The sequence below is a fragment of the Prinia subflava genome, chromosome 1 (genome assembly GCF_021018805.1).
Source record: "Prinia subflava isolate CZ2003 ecotype Zambia chromosome 1, Cam_Psub_1.2, whole genome shotgun sequence".
Taxonomy (NCBI): Eukaryota; Metazoa; Chordata; class Aves; order Passeriformes; family Cisticolidae; genus Prinia; species Prinia subflava.
In genome coordinates, this window is record NC_086247.1 from 153,431,034 (window position 1) to 153,450,660 (window position 19,627).

The window sequence follows — 19,627 nt, forward strand, 5'->3', positions numbered from 1 at the left end:
CGGCGGGCCGATGACGTCACGGGAAGGCGCCGCCCAAGATGGCGGCGGGGCCGAGCCGCGGGCGCTGAGGCGGCGCCGGGACCGGGAGCGGGGCTGGGAACGCGAACGGGATCGGGAGTGGGATCGGGAGGCGGGGCTGGAGCGGGAACCGGGCGGGCCATGGCCGCCGCCGCCGCTGCCGCGCGCTGAGGCCCCGCCGCTCACCCGGGCCGGGATGCCCCGGGGGGGGCCCGGGCCGCCGCCGGAGCCATGGAGGAGGAGGGCAAGAAAGGCAAGAAGGTGAGAGCGGGGCCCGGGGCAGAGCGGCAGCCGGGGGTCGCGCTGTGCCCCCGAGGGTGGCTGAGCCCGGGCGGGGGCCGCCCCCTCCCCGGGCCGGAGCCCTCCCGGCCGTGCCCGATCCCCTCCCGGGGCTGCTCCCGAGCCCCTTCCCGGAGGTACCCCCGGCTTCCCCTTCCCGGAGGGTCTGTCCTCATCCCCTGCCCGCGGGCCTCCCCAGAGCCCCCAGCCCAGAGCCTCCCGCTGTGAATGAGGGCTTTGAGAAGGTGATTGATTGATGGGGTTATTAATTATGGAGTGACTAACTGACGAATTTACTAACTTATTTAAATTATTGCTGATGGACATTAATTGAATTCATACGTGTTAATGTATGCCCGTGGTGCCCTGATTTCCCTCTTTTCAGCCCATTTCTGTGTCCTCTGGAGAGGCTCTGCCAGAGCTGCAGGATGGACTTCATCCCGTAATTTGGGGAGAAACTGGGGGTTTTGGGGGTCCCTGGCCTGGCAGGATCCTGGGGGTGGCAGCAGGCTCCTGCTGCAGCTCTGCCTGGCGCTGAGCAGAACCTTTCTGAATGAGTGAGAGCGAGTGGGAGCTTTTGGGATTGCCCTGCAGGCTCCCCAGACAGGCAGATCAGGGAGTGAGGGCCCCACGCTGCCGTGGGGTGACCCCAGGGGACGCTGCAGGAGGAGTTTCTCTCCTGGAGACAGGATGATCCTGCTTTTGGGGAGGTGACAGCTCCCAGGCTCCAGGGGATCGTGCCTCACCCGGTCCCTGGGGCTCCCCACTTGAGTTCCTGGCAGTGGGAAGAGTCTGGATCGTTCCCTCCTCCCTTCCCAGGGACACACTGGGCTGGTCCCCCTCTTATCCCACCTGGATAATCCCATTATTTTCCTCTGATCCCTGCTCCTGGCCCTTTCCCAGGGCTGCTCCCACATTTCCCACCTCCTCCTCTGCTGGCTCCCACTGTGGCCGCTCCTGCCCTGATCCCGAGGGATCAGGAACCCCCCGAGTCCCTCTGGAGCAGGGCTCAGCTGGGGGCCTGGGAGCAGCTTGGCCGTGGCCTCTCCTGAGCTGGAGCTCCATCCTGGAGCCAGTTTCTCATCCTTTTCATGGTTAATTAACCCTTGGAGCTGCTGTCTGTGGATCACCATTAAACCTGGATAATTTGGCTGCGGAGGTGGGAAGATCCATCTTTGTCTTCCTCAGATGTTCCAGCTGCAGGGAAAACTCTCCCTCCTGCTCTTCCCACGCTGTGGATCATTCCAGCAGCATCCTGGGCTGAAATGAAGGGACTGAGTTCCATCAGTGCTGATCCAGAGGGAGTTCAGGACAGGCTGGGGTGGGATAAGGAGGAAAATCCCAGCCTGGCTGTGAGGCCGAGTCCAGCTGTGGATAAAATCTGAACTGGTTTAAACTGGAGTCCTGGAGTTCCTTCCAGGAGCTCATGTTCATGTTGTGGCTATCCCAGTGGGAACGTGGGGCTCTCCTGGGATAAAGCACCATTTCCCACACGTTTAGTGAGGTGGGATGGATCAATCGGGAGTCCTGGAATTCCATGGGAAGCTGCCCGGGTGCAGTGGTGGTGTCACAGCTGCAGCCTCAGGTGGGGTGGATGCTCCCAGCGTGGGCATTCCCAGGAGGAGGAGGTGTGGGTGGAGGTGAATTCTCTGGGAATGCTTTCCCTGCTGCTGGGACCCCACAGTCCGTGTGGCTGCCAGGGATCCAAAGCTTGCACGGTTTCCCTGAGGGAATTCCCTGTGTAATCAGCTGTTAGCATGAAATTCCCAGCTCAGGATGCCCTGGATGACCAAGGCTGCTGCTGTTTGCCTCTTCCAGCAGCTGCTTCAGCCATTCCCTCCTGAAACTGGAGTTGCTGAGCTTGGAGTTGCATCTCTGGGGGAAATGCTTCTTGCAGTTCCTTTGTTATCTGGAATATCCAGCCCTGTGCCCTAGGCTGAGCCCAGCGTGGGCAGCAGGGAATGGGGATTCAGCCCCTCTGAGGTGATTCCCTACCTGCAGAGCTGCCCCAGCCCTGGATCCAGCAGCAGCAGGACCTGGAGCTGCTGCAGAGACCCAGAGGAGGCCCCGGAGCTGCTGCAGGGCTGGAGCCCCCCTGCTCTCTGGGATAAAGCAGATTTTGGAGTGTCCACACTGTGGGATGTGCTGGGAGATTGGGAATTGGGTGGTGGAGGAACTTCCCCTGTCCCAGGTGCTCCCAGCCCTGTCCAGGCTGGCCTTGGGCACTGCCAGGGATCCAGGGGCAGCCACAGCTTTCCATGGACTCAGTGGACTGTGGGATCATCGGGGTTGGAAAAGCCTCTGGGAGCAGCAGCTGGGATCCAGCTGGCTGTTGGAACAACACAGCTCTGAGCTTGGGGGAGAAGCCCGGGCGCAGCCTCCCTGGGCATGGGGGTGTTTCCCTCCTGGTTGTGGGGATGGCAGAGGCTGCAGGGCCCGGGGTGCTCCCGGGGTTTCGGGGTGCAGGAGGGGGCTGGGAGCAGGGCAGGGGCTCGTGCCCGCCGTGGTTCCTCCCCAGCTGGGTCTGTCACGTGGCACAGAGGAAACTGTCGAGCACTTCCTGCCCCAGCGCCTCCATTCCGGCACCCCAAAACCGGGAGGGCCTTCCCTGACCCCCCACGGCCCCCTCGGCTCCCCCCGGCTCCCCCAGCGCGGCTCGGCCCCACTGTCCTGGCGGGATTCCATGGAGGACGAGGTGGGTGCCGGGCTGGGGGCTGCCCCAAAAGCAGAAGCTGTTCCAGGCTGCGTCACCTCGGCTTTGGAGGCCTCGGTTCCTCCCCAGGACAGCCGGGGGAGCACGGGATCATCCCAGCCCCTGAGGGAGAGGGGGTTCCTCGGGATGGGCTGGATCTGGGTCCTGCTGCTGGAGGGGAGGTGTGGGTACAGCCTCAATCCCAGTGGCACATTCCTGCATTGCTCTGCTTTGGCTTCCTGGAAGATTCCTGTGGAACTGCATCCTCAGGTTTGGCAGGCAAGATTTGGGATGTTTCATCCCGAAGCTGGGGAGTCCCAGATCTCTGTTCCTGGAAAACAGGACTGCTGTGTCCAGGATTGCCTTCTCTCTGCAGTCCCAGCCCTTGGCAGGATTATGGAATATCTTGATGGAGGATCATGGGGTCCTCCTGGATGCTTCCCAAAAATCCACGCTGCTGCCCCTGAGGCAGGACTGTGGAGCTGTTTCCTCTCCTCTCTGTCCTGTAAGATCCCTTTGTTTTTGTCTCCCTGATCCAAGGGATGTTTTTCCAGGCCGGGCTGTCCCCAGTGTCCTTGTGAGGTGGTAATTCCTGCTGTCCCAGGAGCTTTTCCTTGGTTGATATTTGATTAATTCACCATTGGAAGTGTGTTCACTGCCTCTTCAGATCCCACGTCCCTGTCCCTTGCCCATGAGGATCAGGAAAGCCAGGATGTGGTTGTCCTCAGGGGCGGGAAGCAGAGGCCACCAGGGAATGGGACACTGGAGTCACATGTCCAAGGAGTTCCTAGGTCCAGCCATGCATCTGTTTGCTCCAAACACCCACTTGCCCTGCAAAGCCTGGAACTGGAGCAGTCTGGGGATGTTCCCAGTCTTTTGTCCAGCATGGAGCTTGGTGAGATCCATGTGCCATTCCCAATGTCAGAGGACAGCTGGGAGCCTGTGTGTTGGCTCCAGTGGTTTGGCAAACCTGGCACTTCAGGGTTTGGAATTTCCCACTTTTCCCAAGGAAATCCATTTCTGGGTCATTTTCTCGTTGTTTGGGGTCTCCTCAGAACATTCCTGCCTGTTTCTTTGGCATTCCTTGTTGAGTTGCCCCAGCAGATCCTCAGGGAGGTACAAAACCATGGAGAATCCCTCTGGATGCGCCGTTCCCCTGGAATATGTTATTGTGAATAAGAGTTGTATTTCTCCTACCTGGAAGGTTGAACATGGTGACTTTGGGGAGAAATGGTCCTATTTTGGCAGTGGGAACATTCAGCCCTTGTGTTGCATCCCAGGAAAAGGGTTTTCTCTGGAAAGCCATGGATTTACAGCTCCAAACCTGGCGTTGTCTGTGGGGCAAAAGCAGCAGGCTGGGGTTGGGGGTCGCCGAGCAGGAGGGGCTGCCAGAGCCCTTCTCCCCTGACCCTGGTGCTGCCGCTGTGTCCCCAGCCTGGCATCGTGTCCCCGTTCAAGCGCGTGTTCCTGAAGGGGGAGAAGGGCCGGGATAAGAAGGCTCAGGAGAAGGTGACGGAGCGGCGGCCGCTGCACACGGTGGTGGTGGCGCTCCCGGACCGCGTGGAGCCCGACCTGCTGCTCCACGACTACATCGAGAAGGAGGTCAAGGTACCCACCAGGGCCTGCCCACGGGCAGCTCCTTCCTCACAGCCCAGCAGTATTCCAGTGGGAGCCCCTTCCCCCTTGTCCAGAGCTCCTCTCCAACTCTCCTGAAGCCCCTTAGGCACTGGAAGGGGCTCTGAGCTTCCTGTGGAGGTTCTTTTTTCCAGGTGAACATTCCCACCTCTCACCCATCCCCAGATTTCCCTGTAGTGCAGTTTCCTCTCCGTGAGTCCATCTGCCTTGTCCAGGGTCGTGTCCGTGCTGTGGTGATGCTTTGGCTCTTCTCTCCCAGTACTTAGGGCAGCTCACGTCCATCCCGGGGTACCTGAACCCCTCCAGCCGCACCGAGATCCTGCACCTGATCGACAACGCCAAGGTGAGCGCTCGGTGCTCCGGGATTCCCAAATCCAGGCTCAGGGAGCCTCCTCAGGGCTGTGCTCAGCCAGCTGCTGCCGCCCTCCTGCTGTTCCCAAAGGGGGAGCACCCCTGGCAGGGCGGGGTGGGGCTGGAATGGATTTCCCAGAGAAGCTGTGGCCCCATCCCTGGAGGTGTTCCAGGTGGGATGGGGAGCAGCCTGGGATGGTGGAAGGTGTCCTTAAGCTCCTTCCAGCCCCAAGCATTCCATAAACCCGTGGGAATGCTGGTGTTCCAGAGAGCCCACCAGCTCCCGGGGCAGCTGACGCCCGAGCACGACGCCGTCATCAGCCTCTCTGCCTACAACATCAAGCTGGTGTGGCGGGACGGGGAGGACCTGATCCTCAGGGTGCCCATCCACGACATCGCCTCCGTGTCCTACATCCGCGACGACTCCGCACACCTGGTGGTGCTCAAGACAGGTGAGCTGGGATTGTCCCCCTGAGGGCCAGGTGGCACTGGAGCCACCTGGGACATGGAAGATGTCCCTGCCCATTGCAGGGGCTGGGGCTGGTTGGTCTTCAAGGTCTCTCCAACCCAAAGCGTTCCATGAGGATTCCCTGACACCTCATTTCCCTGTCCCTGCAGCTCTGGGAATGTCACACCTGCATGGTTTGGGAGCAGGGAGCTGGGGAGGGCTGAGCCAGGGATTTATCTGATGACAAACCCCATGGATAGGCTGTGGAATAAAGGAATAAATGTCTCAGAGGATGGAAATCTGAACTGTGAAAACAGCCAGACAACAGTCAACACCAGCTCCAAACTGGAGGCTTTTCATCCCCATCTCCTGCGTCAGGGCTCTTCCTCACCTGCAGGACTCCTTCCCATCCCCTCCCTGCCCTGCCCTCACCTGTCCTCTCCCCGCAGCTCAGGATCCCGGGATCTCTCCGAGCCAGAGCCTGTGTGCCGAGGGCTCCAAGGCGCTGACGTTGGGCTCGCTGTCCGAGAGCGCGGGGGCGCCCCTGGACTCCTGCTGCCTGGTGGTGCTGGCCACGGAGAGCAAGGTACAGCCAGCACTGCTCCAGGAACCCCGCCAGCCTGGGATTGCTGGGATCGTGGGGATGGTGGAGCCACAAACTCCACAGAGGCCAAATCCTGTGGTGTGTCCGGGTCCTTCCCTGCCCTCACACCTCGTGAGACACAGATTTAGGAGTGCCAGGTGTGGTTGGGCATTGCTGGAGCAGCTGGAGAAGGAATCCTGATCCCTGTCCCAAGCCTGGGACACAAGAGGGTCTCCAGGAAGTATTTTCCTTGGTTCCTGTCACCCAGAGCCTTCTGCAGCAGCACAGAGTCCACGAGGACAATCCCACAGTGGGGTTTTGCTGATCAGTGGGTTTTCCCTGTGCTGACCTGGGAATTTGTCTCATCCAGTGTCTGGATCCAGGGATTCCAGTCTCAGCCTCTCTGATCTCCACTGAGGGTGGAGTATCACTCCCCCCATTCCCAGCTCGGACATTCCCTGGGGCACCTGCATCCCCTGGGATGAGCCAGAAGGGATGGAGAGGGAGGGCAGGGGGCTGCATGGAGGAGCCTCGGCACAGAACGTGGGGGGCTCCTGGTTGATGCTGGAGCTGCCAGGTGGAAAAGGCCGGGATGCTGGGAGGGCTCTGTACCCTGCTGTCCTCGTGGGTGCCAGCGCCCATCCCCAGAGCCACAGGGAGAGGGGCTGTCCCTCGGTGGGGCCTCCACAGCCCTGCTCGTTCCCAGGTGGGCGCCGAGGAGCTGTGCTCCCTGCTCAGCCAGGTCTTCCAGATCGTCTACACCGAGTCCACCATCGACTTCCTGGACCGCGCCATCTTCGACGGCGCCTCGACACCGACACGGCATCTGTCCCTGCACAGCGGTGTGTGCCCTGCTGTCCCTGTCCCTGTCATCCCTGTCCCTGTACTGCCACCCCTGTCCCTGCACAGCGGTGTGTGCCCTGCTGTCCCTGTCCCTGCCATCCCTGTCCCTGTCCCTGCACAGCGGTGTGTGCCCTGCTGTCCCTGTCCCTGCCATCCCTGTCCCTGTCCCTGCACAGCGGTGTGTGCCCTGCTGTCCCTGTCCCTGCCATCCCTGTCCCTGTCCCTGCACAGCGGTGTGTGCCCTGCTGTCCCTGTCCCTGCCATCCCTGTCCCTGTCCCTGCACAGCGGTGTGTGCCCTGCTGTCCCTGTCCCTGCCATCCCTGTCCCTGTCCCTGCACAGCGGTGTGTGCCCTGCTGTCCCTGTCCCTGCCATCCCTGTCCCTGTCCCTGCACTGCCACCCCTGTCCCTGTCCCTGCACAGCAGTGCGTGTGCCCTGCCACCCCTGCCCCCCATGCTCACACACAGCCATGGGCAGCAGGGACTGAGCTTGGACAAGCCTCAGAAACCCCCAAGCCCGCCTGGCCCTGCCTAGGCCACCACTGACCATGTCCCCAGATGCCACCTCTGCAGGGATGGGGACTGCACCCCTCCCTGTTCCAGTGCCCGACCGCCCTTCCCCTGCAGGAATCCCAACCCAAACCTCCCCTGGCACAGCCTGAGGCCGTTTGCTCTTACCCAGGCTCGTTCCTGGCCTCTTCCCTTCCAGCCAAGTCAGCACTCGCTCCGTGTCTTGGGAAGACACCGAGTTTGTGCCTCTCACGTTCCATCTCCCGGTTCTTTCCCTCAGATGACTCTTCCACCAAAGCGGACGTGAAGGAGCCCTTCGAGGCGGACGCCAGCACTTTGTGAGTGATCCGTGGCCCCTGGAGCCGGGATTAACCCGGAGCTGCTGCCATCAGCACACGGGGAGCTCGCTGAGCCCAGCCGGGCCCCGGGGCTTGGCACAAGTCCTGCCCGGCCTGGATTGTTCTGCCCTCAGCATTCCAGGCAGTCACATCCCCCTGCTGTCCCTGTGTCAGCACAGTGTGGAGGCACCAGCTGGAGCTGGGAGAAAGGTTTTCCCCAAGAGCTTCTTATTTAGGAGAGTTTTCCCTCCTGGGTCACCAGAAACACAGACAGCATTTGTGGGATGAAATCCTAACACACAAACCGTTGGTTAATAGGGAGGGAAAGGCCATATACCCCTGTTGCTCTGGGTATAGCCCAACATAGAGGAGTACTCTAGGAATGTTTAACAGGGAGGAATTAGGAGCCTTACTGAGAATTGCACATTTAAGCCCAGAGTACAGAGTGTGGGGATTTTTCCCTGTGCTCCCACTGAAGAAGCAGCCAGAGGGATAACTCCCCACTCAGGGCTTTGTTGCCACCATCACCAAAGCAGTGTTTGGTTCCCTGGGGGCCCTGGGCTGCCCTCGGGAGCTGGGGGCTTCCAGAATCATGGAATATCGTGGCTGGGGAGGCACCCCAAGGATCAGGGTCCGACTCCTGGCCCCGCACAAGCCCCCCAGACTCCCAGCACCCCTCCCCAGGCGCCTGAGGGGCTGTGGGAGCTCAGGGCGCTGGGGGCAGTTCCTTTGCAGACACGCTGGAGGCAGGGGACACGTCCCCGTCCCCGCGCCCGTCCCCGCACGCGACCACGGCCAGCGAGAGCGAGCTCAGCACCACGGCCACCGAGCTGCTGCAGGACTACATGATGACGGTGGGACTGGGAACAGCCCCGGGCAGGGGGACAGGGTGGAGGAGCAGCTCGGGCTCATCCTTCCACCCAAAGCTGGCCCTGGAGGGCCTGGTGGTGGGCTCATGTCATGGGGTGCTTTGGGTGGGAAGGGGTGAAAGGATGATCCAGTCCCACCCCCTGCCATGGCAGGGACACCTCCCACTGTCCCAGGCTGCTCCAGGTCCTGTCCAGCCTGGCCTTGGGCACTGCCAGGGATCCAGGGGCAGCCACAGCTGCTCTGGGAAATCCAGTCCAGTCCCTCACTACTCTCCCAGCTAAGAACTTCCCGGTATCCCATCTAAATTGCCACTTTTCCAGTGGGAAGCCATTCCCTGTGCCCTGTCCCTCCATCCCTAGTCCCAAGTCCCTCTCCAGCAGCTCCTTCAGGCCCTGGCAGGGGCTCTGAGCTCTCCCTGGAGCCTTCTCTCCTGGTGAGCATTCCCAGCCTGGCTCCAGAGCAGAGGGGCTCCAGCCCTGCAGCAGCTCCGGGGCCTCCTCTGGGTCTCTGTTTCTCCCACAGGAGCACCTCCCGTTTTCCCTTTCCCAGCATCCAAGTCCCCTCATGCCCTGAGACTCCACCAGTCACAGTCCTGGTGACCCCCCCTGGGCTCCTGGCCCTTCCCGTGCCCGTCCCCGGCGGGCGGTGACACGGGGCGGTGACCCGGGGCGGTGACCCGGGGCGGTGACCCGGGGCGGTGACACGGCCGTGGTGTCCCCGCAGCTGCGCACCAAGCTGTCCTCGCAGGAGATCCAGCAGTTCGCCATGCTGCTGCACGAGTACCGCAACGGCGCCTCCATCCACGAGTTCTGCATCAACCTCAAGCAGCTCTACGGGGACAGCAGGAAGTTCCTGCTCCTGGGTGAGTGCTGGCACTGAGGGGTGAGGGGCACAGGGAGGCCTTGGGGGCCACCACCACAGGAGGAACATCCCAATCCACCTCTCCCGTGGAGATTCCTCATTCCTGAGGGCAGCTGGGCCATCCAGCCCAGCTCATCCCACGGCTTCAGGCTCTCCTCGGAGCTGATCCCTGCTCCTGCCTGGCTGTGAAGCACCTGGGAACTTCCTCCAGGTCCAGGCAACCTGATCCAGACCTGGGAATCTCATCCAGACCTGAGACTCCCCCAAAACTAGAAACTTCCTCCAGAGCCAGGGAATTGAATTCCAACCTGGGAATCTCCAGGCCAGGAAACCTCCACCAAACCAGGGATACCTAAACAACCTGGCCTCTAACATCCTAGGAAAACATGTCAGGAACACAAAATCCTCCCAGGACAGGAGCTGAGTGCACCTGGGGCCTCTCACCTGCCCTCTGATAGCCAAGGAAAAGCAGTCAGGAGTTTAAAATCCCCACAGGACAGGAGTAGCGTGTCTCAGGTGGGGCCCCTGGGGACACCAGGGGGACAGCACAGATGTCCCTGATGGGACAAATCATTGGGAATAGCTCAGCAAAGCCAAGCAGGGTGCCAGGTGAGGAATTAGATCATTTGGAGCTCAGAAAATCCCATTTGAGCCAGATTCTGCCCTCAGTGAGCGGCTGTGGGTCTCAGGTGTGAATGAACAGGGGACCCTGGAGCGCTCAGGAATGACACAGGAATGACAGCGGGCACATGAGGAATGCCCAGGGGTCCCTGCCCGGGCACTCACCGTGTCCGTGCCGTGCCGCAGGCCTGCGTCCCTTCATCCCCGAGAAGGACAGCCAGCACTTCGAGAACTTCCTGGAGACCATCGGCGTCAAGGACGGCCGCGGCATCATCACCGACAGCTTCGGCCGCTACCGCCGCTCGCTGGGCGCCGCCGCCGCCGCCAACGGCACCGGCGCCGCCGGCAGCTCGGACGAGCAGTCCGTGCCCTCGGAGGAGGACGAGTGGGACCGCATGATCTCCCACATCAGCAGCGACATCGAGGCCCTGGGCTGCAGCCTGGACCGCGACTCGTCCTGAGGGGAGCGCCCCGGGACACGGAGTCACCCCGGGGGCACGGGGGCCGCCCCCCGCGGGGACAGGGAGGTGCCCCTGGAGGGACCCCAGGACACGGAGCTGCCCTCGGGGGGAGCCCAGGATGCAGAGCTGCCCCTGGAGGGACCCTGGAGCTGCCCTCAGGGGACACGGAACACAGAGCTGCCCTTGGAGGGGCCAAGAACACCGACCTGTGCCCTCGTGGAGATCCTGGAACGTGGAGCTGCCCTTGGAGGCTCCAGCAGCACATCTGCACTGCCCCAGCCTCAGCAACAGCTCCAGGGTCCCAGGGCTCCAGCTGGGACTTGGGGGACAGATCTCCTCCCAGAGGGACAGACCTGCTCCTGAGGGGTGTCCTGAGTGTTGGGATCTGTTCCCAAGGGGCTGGATCTGCCCCCCTCCAGTTTACAGTTTGCACAGCGGCTCCCCCAGAACTGCCCCCTCCAATGAAGTTTCACCACAATGTGAATTTTTTCACCTTCTCATCCATGGTATTGGAGCATTCCTGAACATTCCAGCTGCCCCACGTCTGGGATTCCCCACACTCACTGCCCCCCTCCTCACCCACCCGGGGGTCCTGCTGGGGGCAGGAGCGTGGCAGGACCCCCAGGGCTGAGCCAGAACCCTCCCCTGGGAGCTCCCAGCCTGAGCAGGGTCCCCAGATGGGCCTGGGAGGGCCCCAGTTACCCCACAGCCACACGGGGGGGCTCTGTCTCCTCCCCCCTCTGGAGCCAGACACTGACTCAGCACTTTGGGATCCAGCACATTCCAGGGGCCCCAAATCCCCGTGTGCCCGTACCCCCTCTGCAGCCAGCCCTGCCCCGCTCACCCCTGCCCACACTGGGCTGTCCCCCCTCACCCTTACTGGTGACCCCGTTCTCCCGGGGGTACCCCAGCCCCTCCTCCCTCTGGAATTCAGGTGTCCCAGGAGCTGAGGCACCTCAGGGACTCACCCTGGGGACACAGGGGAAAGTGTCCCCTCCCGCAGCCTTTCCCATTGCAACACCAGGGAAGGGAAGAGCAGAGGGTCCCTGAGACACACCCGGGATTTGGGGACCAAGAGTCCACTCCCTTCCCAGCCTCTAGAGCTCCAGGGCTTCACTCCCATCCCAGCTCTCTGCCACCCCCCAAATCTGGAGGGGAGGGGGTTATCCCTGATCCCCAGTGGTGCTGGGAGCACCCTGGGGTGCCACCACCCCCCCAAAACCTGTCCTTCCACCTCCCCCATCCCAGTTACACCCCCGGGCACCGCTCCCCCTCCCACTGCTGGAAAAGGGGCTCCCCAACCTCCCCAAATCAGGCCTGGGAGGCGAGGTGCGATCCAAGGGGTGCAGGAGGCCTTTATTGAGCAGTCCAGAGGGCCAGGAGGAGCAGGGGGGGCAGGAGGAGGGATCGGGGGGCTCTGTGCATCTATACAGGGGGCCAGGACACCCCTGGCCGCTACATGGTCAGCTCCTGCAGGAGAGAGCACAGAGTCGGGAATTCTGGGGTCACCCGGGATCCCGCCGGGAAAAGGGGGGGGTCCCGGCCCCAGATCCCGCTGGGAAAAGGGGGGGGGTCCCGGTCCCGGATCCCGCCGGGAAAAGGGGGGGGTCCCGGCCCCGCATCCCGCCGGGAAAAGGGGGGGGGTCCCAGCCCCAGATCCCGCTGGGAAAAGGGGGGGGGTCCCGGCCCCGCATCCCGCCGGGAAAAGGGGGGGGTCCCGGCCCCCCACTCACCATGATGGCGTTGACGATGTCGTTGTTGTTGTGCCGCAGGGCCCGCACGGCCTTGGGCCGGGACACGTTGGCCTGGGCCATCACCAGCTCGATGTCCCGCACCTCCAGCCCTGTCTCGTCCACCTGGGGGGGGCACAGCGCCGTGAGCCCCCCTGGCACACACCCAGCCCTGAACGCCCCCTCCCAGGCCACAGAACCTGCACAGCCCAACACCCCGCACCTCCAGCCCTGTCCCGTCCACCCCAGGGTGTCACAGCACTGTCACCCCCCACGGCACCCCCAGGGGGTCCTCAGAGCCCCCAGACTCACCTCCTCCTCCTCCTCGCTCTCCTCCTTGATGGCCAGGGCAGGAGCTGCGTCGGTCACGAGCGCCGAGTGCTCCAGGGGCACCTTGAACTTCTCTGCCGCCGCCTTGTGCACTTGCTGGGACAGGTCCTCGATCTGGGGGACACGCGGGGTCACCAAGAGCCACCCCCGAGGCAGGACCTGCCGCCCCCCAAAGCCCCCGGGCCCACCTTGGCCTCCCCAAAGACGATGTAGATGTCGGAGGCGGGGCTCTTGAAGACGTCGGGTTTGGAGATGACGAACAGGATGTTCTTGGACTTGCGGATGGTGATGCGGGTGACGCCGTGGATCTGCCGCAGCCCCAGCTTGGACATGGCCTGGGGGGGCACGGAGTGAGCCCCCCATGACACCCCAAATCCCGGGATAACCGAGATGGGGGGGTTGTCCCTCAGCAGGATTTGCCCCAGCCCACAGTGGGGACCCCCTGAGTCCCACCCCAGCGTGGCCCAGAGACCCCCAGGGTGAGGACCTGCCCCTCCCCCGTCCCAGGACTGACCCCCTCCCCTGACCCTGGGCTGGGACAGGGACCCCAGCCCCAAGGGGCACCCCCAGGGACTCCCTCACCTTCCGGGCCTTCTTCTCGCTGCGGCTCTGCTTGGCCTTGCTGAGCGGTTCCTCGCCAGGGCTGAGGCCGTGGGGCACCTGCCGAGAGGAGGGGTCAGCGGGGCCCCCAAACCCCGGGGGTCCCCACACCCCCGACCCCCTAAAACCCCACCTGGGACTGGGCAGGGGGCAGCTCCGAGCCCTCGGGCTCCTCCAGCTCAGGGATGGACTCGTCGTTGCTCTCGGACTCGTTCCCGGACCCTGCGCAAAGGGGGGATGGTGAGAGGGGCTCCCCCCCGGCACCCCCCAAAGGCGGGGGTACCCCCCCGGGACCCCCCAAAGGCGGGGGTACCCCCCGGGACCCCCCAAAGGCGGGGGTACCCCCCCCCGGGACCCCCCTCACCTCGGTGGTTGGGCTGGCAGCGCTGTGGGGCCGGGGGGGGCTGGGGGGCCTCAGCCTCGCTGGACGAGCTCGACTCCGACTGCAGAGACCCCCGGGGCGGGGCCCGGCCCCCCCCGGCCCCCGGGGCCCCTGCCCGGCCCCGGGGCTCCGGCTCCTTCTGCGGGGAGGGCTGGGGGGCTGTGGGGGCAGAGGGGCTGAGCTGGGGGGGTCCCCAAACCCCTCTGGGGGCTCAGCCCCGCCTGCTCACCTCCATGACCCACCTGGGACCCCCCAAGGGTACCCCCAGCTCCCCACACCCCATGGCAAGGGAGGGCTGAGCTGGTGGAGCCCCCCAAACCCCCCCATGTGGCAGTACCCACCCAGGGACCCCCCGAAGTCCCCCCAAGGGCAGTGCCCAGCCCAGTTCCACGGCCGTGGTGGGGTTGGGGCTCTCTTACCTTCGAGGTGTTTCCTGGAGAGCGGCAGCCCCGGGGGGGGCTCCTGGCTGCGGGGGGCCCGGGGGGCGCCGGGGGCCAGGGCGGCGGGAGGAGGCACTTGGCTGAGTTTGGGGGGTGCAGGGCGGGGGGGCTCGGGAGGAGGCCCCGGCGGAGCCCCCACAGCGGGCAGGGGGCTGGGCACGACCCCCCCCACGGCCTCCTCTTCCTCCTGCTGCTCAGGGGGGGCCGCGGGGGGACTCGGGGGGACTTTGGCATCGGTGCCCCCTGCAGCGTGGCCGGGGGGCTCAGGGCCCGGCCGGGGGCTGGGGGGCTCCTGCAGGGCGGGGGGCAGGTCCCCCGGGCCCCCCCGGGGCGGGGCGGTGACCCCCGGCCCGGCCCCGCGCCCCGAAAAGGCACCGGGTGGTGGGAGCAGTTCGGGGGGGGCCGGGGGGGTCCCCACAAACACCTCCCGCTCCGAGGCCGTGAACTGCGGCGAGGGGGGCGGGGGGGCCGCATCCTCTTCCTCCTCTCTCTCTTCCTCCTCCTCCTCCTCCTCGGGCTCTCCGCGGGGCAGGGGGGCCTCTCCAGCGCTGCCCTCGGGGGCGGTGACACAGCGCAACGTGTCCGGCAGCTCCGGGGACACATCCTCGGCCGAGGCGGTGGCCACGTCCCCCCGCTCCTCAGGGACATCCCCAGGGGGCTGTGACAGCATCCCCTGTGCCAGGGGACACAGGGGGACAGCTGGGGACTCGTGGGGTGGGGCCACCCCGGCTGCCAGCGCCACGGGGGACACGGCCTGGGGAGGGGGACATGGGGCAGGGACAGCGGCCAGCGGGCTGGGGGTCACCAGGTCGGTGGCCACGGTGTCCATGGGGCTGGGGGTCACTGCAGCAGTGGTCACGGCGGCCATCTCCTCCTGGGGGGTTGGTGTCACCGATGTCACCGGCTTGGTATCTGTGGTGTCCGTCACGCTCGGGGTCACTGGGGTGTCCATCGGGGCAGGTGTCACTGATGTCACCTGTTCGATGGCTGCAGTGTTCCTCTCATCCAGGGGAGGTGGTGTCACTGATGCCACCAGGTCGGTGGCCGCAGTGGCCGTCAGGGTGGGTGTCACTGATGCCACCAAGTCAATGGCCACAGCATCCTTCAGGGTGGATGTCACTGGTGTCGCCAGGACAGTGTCCACAGCTTCCATCTTGTCCAGCAGGCTGGGTGTCACTGGTGTCACCAGGTCAGTGGCTGTGACATCCAGCTCATGTGGTGGGCTTGGTGTCACCAGGCTGGCAGCCACAGTGTCGGGCTCATCTGGGGAGCTGGGTGTCACCTGTGGGGTTGGTGTCACCAGGTCAGTGGCCACGGTGTCCGGCTCATCTGGTGGGCTTGATGTCACTAGTGTCACCAGGCTGGTGGCCCCAGTGTCAGGCTCATCTGGGGGGCTGGGTGTCACCAGTGTCACTTCATCAGTGGCTGCAGCATCTGACAGGCTGGGTGCCACCAGGCTGGTGGCTGTGCTGTCCATCAGGCTGGCTGTCCCCAGCTCATCCAGTGGGGCTGGTGTCCCTGGGGTCACCACGTCAGTGTCCGGCTCATCGGGCAGGCTGGGTGTCACCAGGCTGGTGGCTGCAGTGTCCATCTCGTCCGGTGGGGCTGGCATCACTGGTGTCACCAGGTCAGTGTCCCCTGAGTCCATCGGGCTGGGTGTCCCTGGTGTCACCACATCATTGGCCGCAGCGTCCATCTCATCCAGGGGGGTTGGTGTCACCGATGTCCCCAAGCCGGCGGCTGCAGAGTCCAGCTCACTGTGGCCATCAGCGCTGCCCACGGTCCCAGTGCTGAGCTCAAGGTCATTGTCACCGTCACTGTCACCCCCAGGGCCGTCCTGGGGCTCCCCATTGGTGCCCCCCAGCTGGTGGCTCTGGGGATCCCTGGCACAGAGCGCGGGGACAGGGCCGCTCTCTGCCAGCTCTGGGCGAGGTCCCTGTCCCAGCGCCGCTCCAGAACCTTCTGTCGCTGCCGCCTCCTCGGGGGGCGCCTCCGTGGTGGTGACAAAGGTGACAAAGGCGTCCCCGCCTGGCTCCGCGTCTCCTCCAGGGGGTGCCAGAGGCGTCCCCAGGGATGCGGGAGCCGCGGGGTGACACGGGGACCCTGCACGGAGGTGGAGCTCGACACCGGCGGGGCCCGGGGGGGTCCCCGGGGGGGTGCCCGTGCCCCCCGCGTGCCGCTCGGTGCCGTAGAGCCGCTCGTCCTCGTCCCCGTCGTAGGCGGCCGAGTCCGAGGAGGCGTCGGTGTCGTCGCGGAAGGCGAAGGCCTCGTCCCCGCCCTCGGGGATGGAGCTCTCGGACAGCGAGCGCAGGAAGGACGCCGAGGTGCTGCCTTCGTCCTCCTCCTCCTCGGCGGGGGCCCGCGGCGAGATCTCCACGGCCTCGGCCTGGAAGAGGAGGCTGCCGCGGAACGGGAGCAGCGCCGCCGGGATCAGCCCCGAGCCCTCGTCCTCATCATCATCCTCCTCCTCCTCCGGCGTCTGCCCGTCCTCATCATCATCATCCTCATCATCCGCACAGCCCGGCGGGGCGAAGGGACCGTCCTCGTCATCATCCTCATCCTCCTCGGGGGACAGCGGGGGGAAGGCTGGGGGCTCCCCCAGGCCGGGGGGCAGCGCCAGGGCCCCCCCCAGACCTTCGGCCTCGCCCTCAGCCTCGCCCAGGCCTTCGGCCTCGGCCGCCAGGTTGGGGGAGCAGGACGGGGAGGTGCTGGCCGTGCCCGAGGAGCCCCAGCTGCCGCCCTCGGCCGTCATGTAGGAGCCCGACGGGGACGTGGGGGGCGAGCAGAGCCCCTCGCTGTCCCCGTCCGTCGGCTCCTCGGGGGGCGGCGGCCGCGGCCCCCCCGCCCGCACCGGCGTCGAGGGGGCCGTGAAGAACAGCTCGGGGTCCAGCGCGGGGGGCCGGCCCGGCGGGGGCTCCTTGGGGGGCGCGGGGAAGGGACAAGGCACGGCGGGCCCGCCCCGCGGCTCGGGCGGGGGGCAGCGCGTCTCCTCCCCCATCACGATCCGCGTGTCCAGCGGGGCCGCGGGCGGCGGCCGGCACGGAGAGCCGGGGGGGGCGGCGGCGGCGGGGCCCGGGTCACAGCTGGCCCCCTCGGGCGGGGGGCGAGCCTCCTCCTTGGCCGGCATCGGCGGGGGCGCTGCGGAGAGAGGACACCCAGCCCTGAGTGCCACAGCCCCCCCAGGGCCACCAGGGAGTGAGGGACACCCACCCCTGAGTGCCACAGCCCCCCCAGGGCCACCAGGGAGAGAGGGGACACCCCTGAGTGCCACAGCCCCCCCCCAGGGCCACCGGGGAGAGAGGGGACACCCCTGAGTGCCACCCCCTGCTCCAGAGTCCCCCTGTAATGGTGGAAGCGGGGACACCTGGGGCACTGCCCTGTGGGGGGGCTGGCATCACCCCCACCCACCCAGGGGTGGGAGAACAGGGTGACCCCCACCCAGAGCACCTGGGGGGTCCCCACAGACCAGGGGACACCGGGGAGACAGCAGCAGACCCCGTCCCCAAACCCAACCCAGACCCCCGCACACCCAGAGCCCCCCTCCCCATCCCCCCCGCCGCCCCCTCCCCACACCCTGCGCTGAGTCTGGGGGTGCTCAGCCCTGCACCGCCCCCCTGCACCCCAAACCCCTCCCTGGGTCACCTGCGGGCCCTGGGGACGGCTCCATGGTGGGGGGACACGCCGGGACCCGCACTGATCCCAGCCCCTCCCGCAGCACCGACCCCCCCCTGCCTTATGAAGGGCGGGGGGGGCGGGGCGGGCGCGGGGGGAGCCGGGAGGGGGCGGGGCCTCGCGGGGGGATTTGCGGGGCAGGTGCCGCCATCCCCCCTCCCCCATAATCTGAAATGGTTCCGTCCGGCACAGCCCCCCGCCACGTGCTGCGGACCCCTGAAAGGCTCACTGGGGGGGGGTCCTGGCGCCCCCAGCCCCGGTGCCCTTTAGGGGGTGACTCTGCTCTGTCATGGGGGGGCTGCTGGGACCCCCCTAACTCAGCGCGTCCCTGCCCGGCCGCGGCCGCCCCACACCTTGGGGGGGGGGTTTGGGGGTCCCCTCTGCACACCTGGGGCACACCCTGACCTCCCCCCCGCACAAACCGGACCCTCAGCCCCTTTCTCGGGGACCCCCAGCCTCAGCTCGGGGGGGCACTGAGGCACATGGGGAGGGTGACACTGGGGTGTGTCCCCGTCCCCGCTGTCCCCAGCCCCGTAGCACGGTGTGGATGACCCCGGCGATTTCTCCCCAGCCCCCCCCCGGCACGTGACAGTGGCCCCCCGGGGACACCGGTGTGGGGTGACCTTGGGCTGTGCCTCAGTTTCCCATCCTGGGGGTGGGGTGGTGCTGGGGAGGGGGGCGAGGGTGAGCTCCAAGTCCCACCAGCACTCCCCAGTACGGGGGGGCACAACCCGAGGCCGACCCCCGCTGGGCTCCGGGGGTTGAGCGTGGTGACCCCGAAGCGAGGTCCCCAAAGTCCCCCGTGTCCCCCCGGGGGGGCCGGGCCGGAGCCCCCCGGTTGTGCCAGGCCCGGGGCCCGGGCGGTGGCGGCTGCCGGGAGTCGCGGCCGGGCCGCGTCCTCCCGCTCCATCCTCATCCTCCGCCTCTGTCCTTCACCCCCGGCTCCATCCTCATCCTCTGACTCCATCATTGCACCTCTGTCCTTCATCCCCCACCTCGATCCACCTTCCCTCTGCTCCATCCTCATCCTCCCGCCCTGCACCCCTCCCTGCTCCGTCCTTCATCCCCTGCTCCATCCTCATCCCTTCATTCCCCCCAGCCCTCCATCGCTCCCGCGCTGCCTTTCATCTCTCCATCTCCATCCCGACGGCTCCGGCTCCCTCCTCCCTGCGCCGTCCTTCATCCCACCGGCTCCATCCTCCTGCTCCATCCTCATCCTCCTGCTCCGTCCTTTCCGCTCCGTCCTTCATCCTTCCGGCTCCGTCCTTCATCCCGCCGCTCCATCCTCATCGCCCCGCTCCATTCCCGCTCTCCGGCTCCGTCCCCCCGCCCCGTCTTTCATCCCCGCACCCCCCATCCCTCCGCTCCCATTCTTCTCGCTCCTTCCTCGCCGTCGCTCCCGCTCCCTCCTCATCCTCCGGCTCGGTGCTGGCCCCCCCGGCCTCACCTGCCTCCGCTCCCTCCGGCATCCCGTTCTCCTTCTCCGATCCGCCCCCCCCGGCGGATTCCGGGGATTCTCCGGGCTCGGCGCTGCCCGCGGCCCCCCCCGGCCCGGCCCCCCCCGCTCGGGCGGACGCGGCTGCGGCGGCGGCGCGGGAGCATCAGCGGGGCCGGGCCGGGGGCGGGGGGGGCGCGGGGGGGCCCGGCCCGGCTGATGTCAGCGGGAATCGTGTCCCGCCCGGCCGCGGCTCTGTCGCGATAGAGGGCTCGCGCCGGAGGGCGCGGGGCGGGCGCTGGGCGGGGGGGCCGGGCCCACCCAGCGCTTGCATCAGCTCGGGGGGCGCGAGGGCGGGGCCCGGCCTCAGTTTCCCCCGGTTTGTCTCAGAGAAGGGGGATGCGCATCCCGCGGTGTCCCGGGGGGAACCGGGGAGGGGGACACAGGGCGGAGCCCCCCAAAGCGTCTGCGCGGCTGGGGTGACGCCGGTGGGGGAGGGAAGGAGCCGCGCGTCCCCCCCGTGTCCCCG

The 19,627-nt window shown here is 66.2% G+C and overlaps 2 protein-coding genes across 2 annotated transcripts; one reads left to right on the plus strand and one right to left on the minus strand.

The window, feature by feature from the left end:
• Positions 1–17: 17 nt before the first annotated feature.
• CCM2 (CCM2 scaffold protein) lies at positions 18–11,009 on the plus strand. Its single transcript, XM_063418192.1, has 10 exons — positions 18–279; positions 4,424–4,597; positions 4,884–4,967; positions 5,244–5,427; positions 5,873–6,009; positions 6,713–6,848; positions 7,639–7,696; positions 8,421–8,550; positions 9,290–9,428; positions 10,235–11,009. The coding sequence occupies exons 1-10, from the start codon at positions 250–252 to the stop codon at positions 10,507–10,509; spliced, it is 1,347 nt and encodes a 448-aa protein (XP_063274262.1). The 5' UTR covers positions 18–249; the 3' UTR covers positions 10,510–11,009.
• An 831-nt stretch (positions 11,010–11,840) lies between these two features.
• NACAD (NAC alpha domain containing) lies at positions 11,841–19,253 on the minus strand. Its single transcript, XM_063392783.1, has 9 exons — positions 19,111–19,253; positions 13,971–17,129; positions 13,534–13,710; positions 13,303–13,391; positions 13,152–13,229; positions 12,758–12,904; positions 12,552–12,683; positions 12,243–12,365; positions 11,841–11,979 (listed from the first exon to the last, which is right to left on the minus strand). Exons 1-9 carry the CDS (start codon positions 19,130–19,132, stop codon positions 11,965–11,967), a joined length of 3,942 nt encoding a protein of 1,313 aa, XP_063248853.1. The 5' UTR covers positions 19,133–19,253; the 3' UTR covers positions 11,841–11,964.
• Between the last annotated feature and the right edge of the window lie 374 nt (positions 19,254–19,627).

What these genes read in the sequence shown, in the direction of transcription:
- CCM2 (XM_063418192.1), top strand. Translation starts at nt 250, where the DNA reads ATGGAGGAGGAGGGCAAGAAAGGCAAGAAG. An exon ending in GAGGCGGACGCCAGCACTTT is followed by an intron (nt 7,697 to 8,420) that starts GTGAGTGATCCG and finishes CGCTGGGGGCAG; the next exon opens with TTCCTTTGCAGACACGCTGG. An exon ending in CAGGAAGTTCCTGCTCCTGG is followed by an intron (nt 9,429 to 10,234) that starts GTGAGTGCTGGC and finishes GCCGTGCCGCAG; the next exon opens with GCCTGCGTCCCTTCATCCCC.
- NACAD (XM_063392783.1), bottom strand. Translation starts at nt 19,132, where the DNA reads ATGCCGGAGGGAGCGGAGGCAG. An exon ending in CTGCCAGCCCAACCACCGAG is followed by an intron (nt 13,392 to 13,533) that starts GTGAGGGGGGTC and finishes CCCTTTGCGCAG; the next exon opens with GGTCCGGGAACGAGTCCGAG. An exon ending in AGAGCGAGGAGGAGGAGGAG is followed by an intron (nt 12,366 to 12,551) that starts GTGAGTCTGGGG and finishes TGCCCCCCCCAG; the next exon opens with GTGGACGAGACAGGGCTGGA.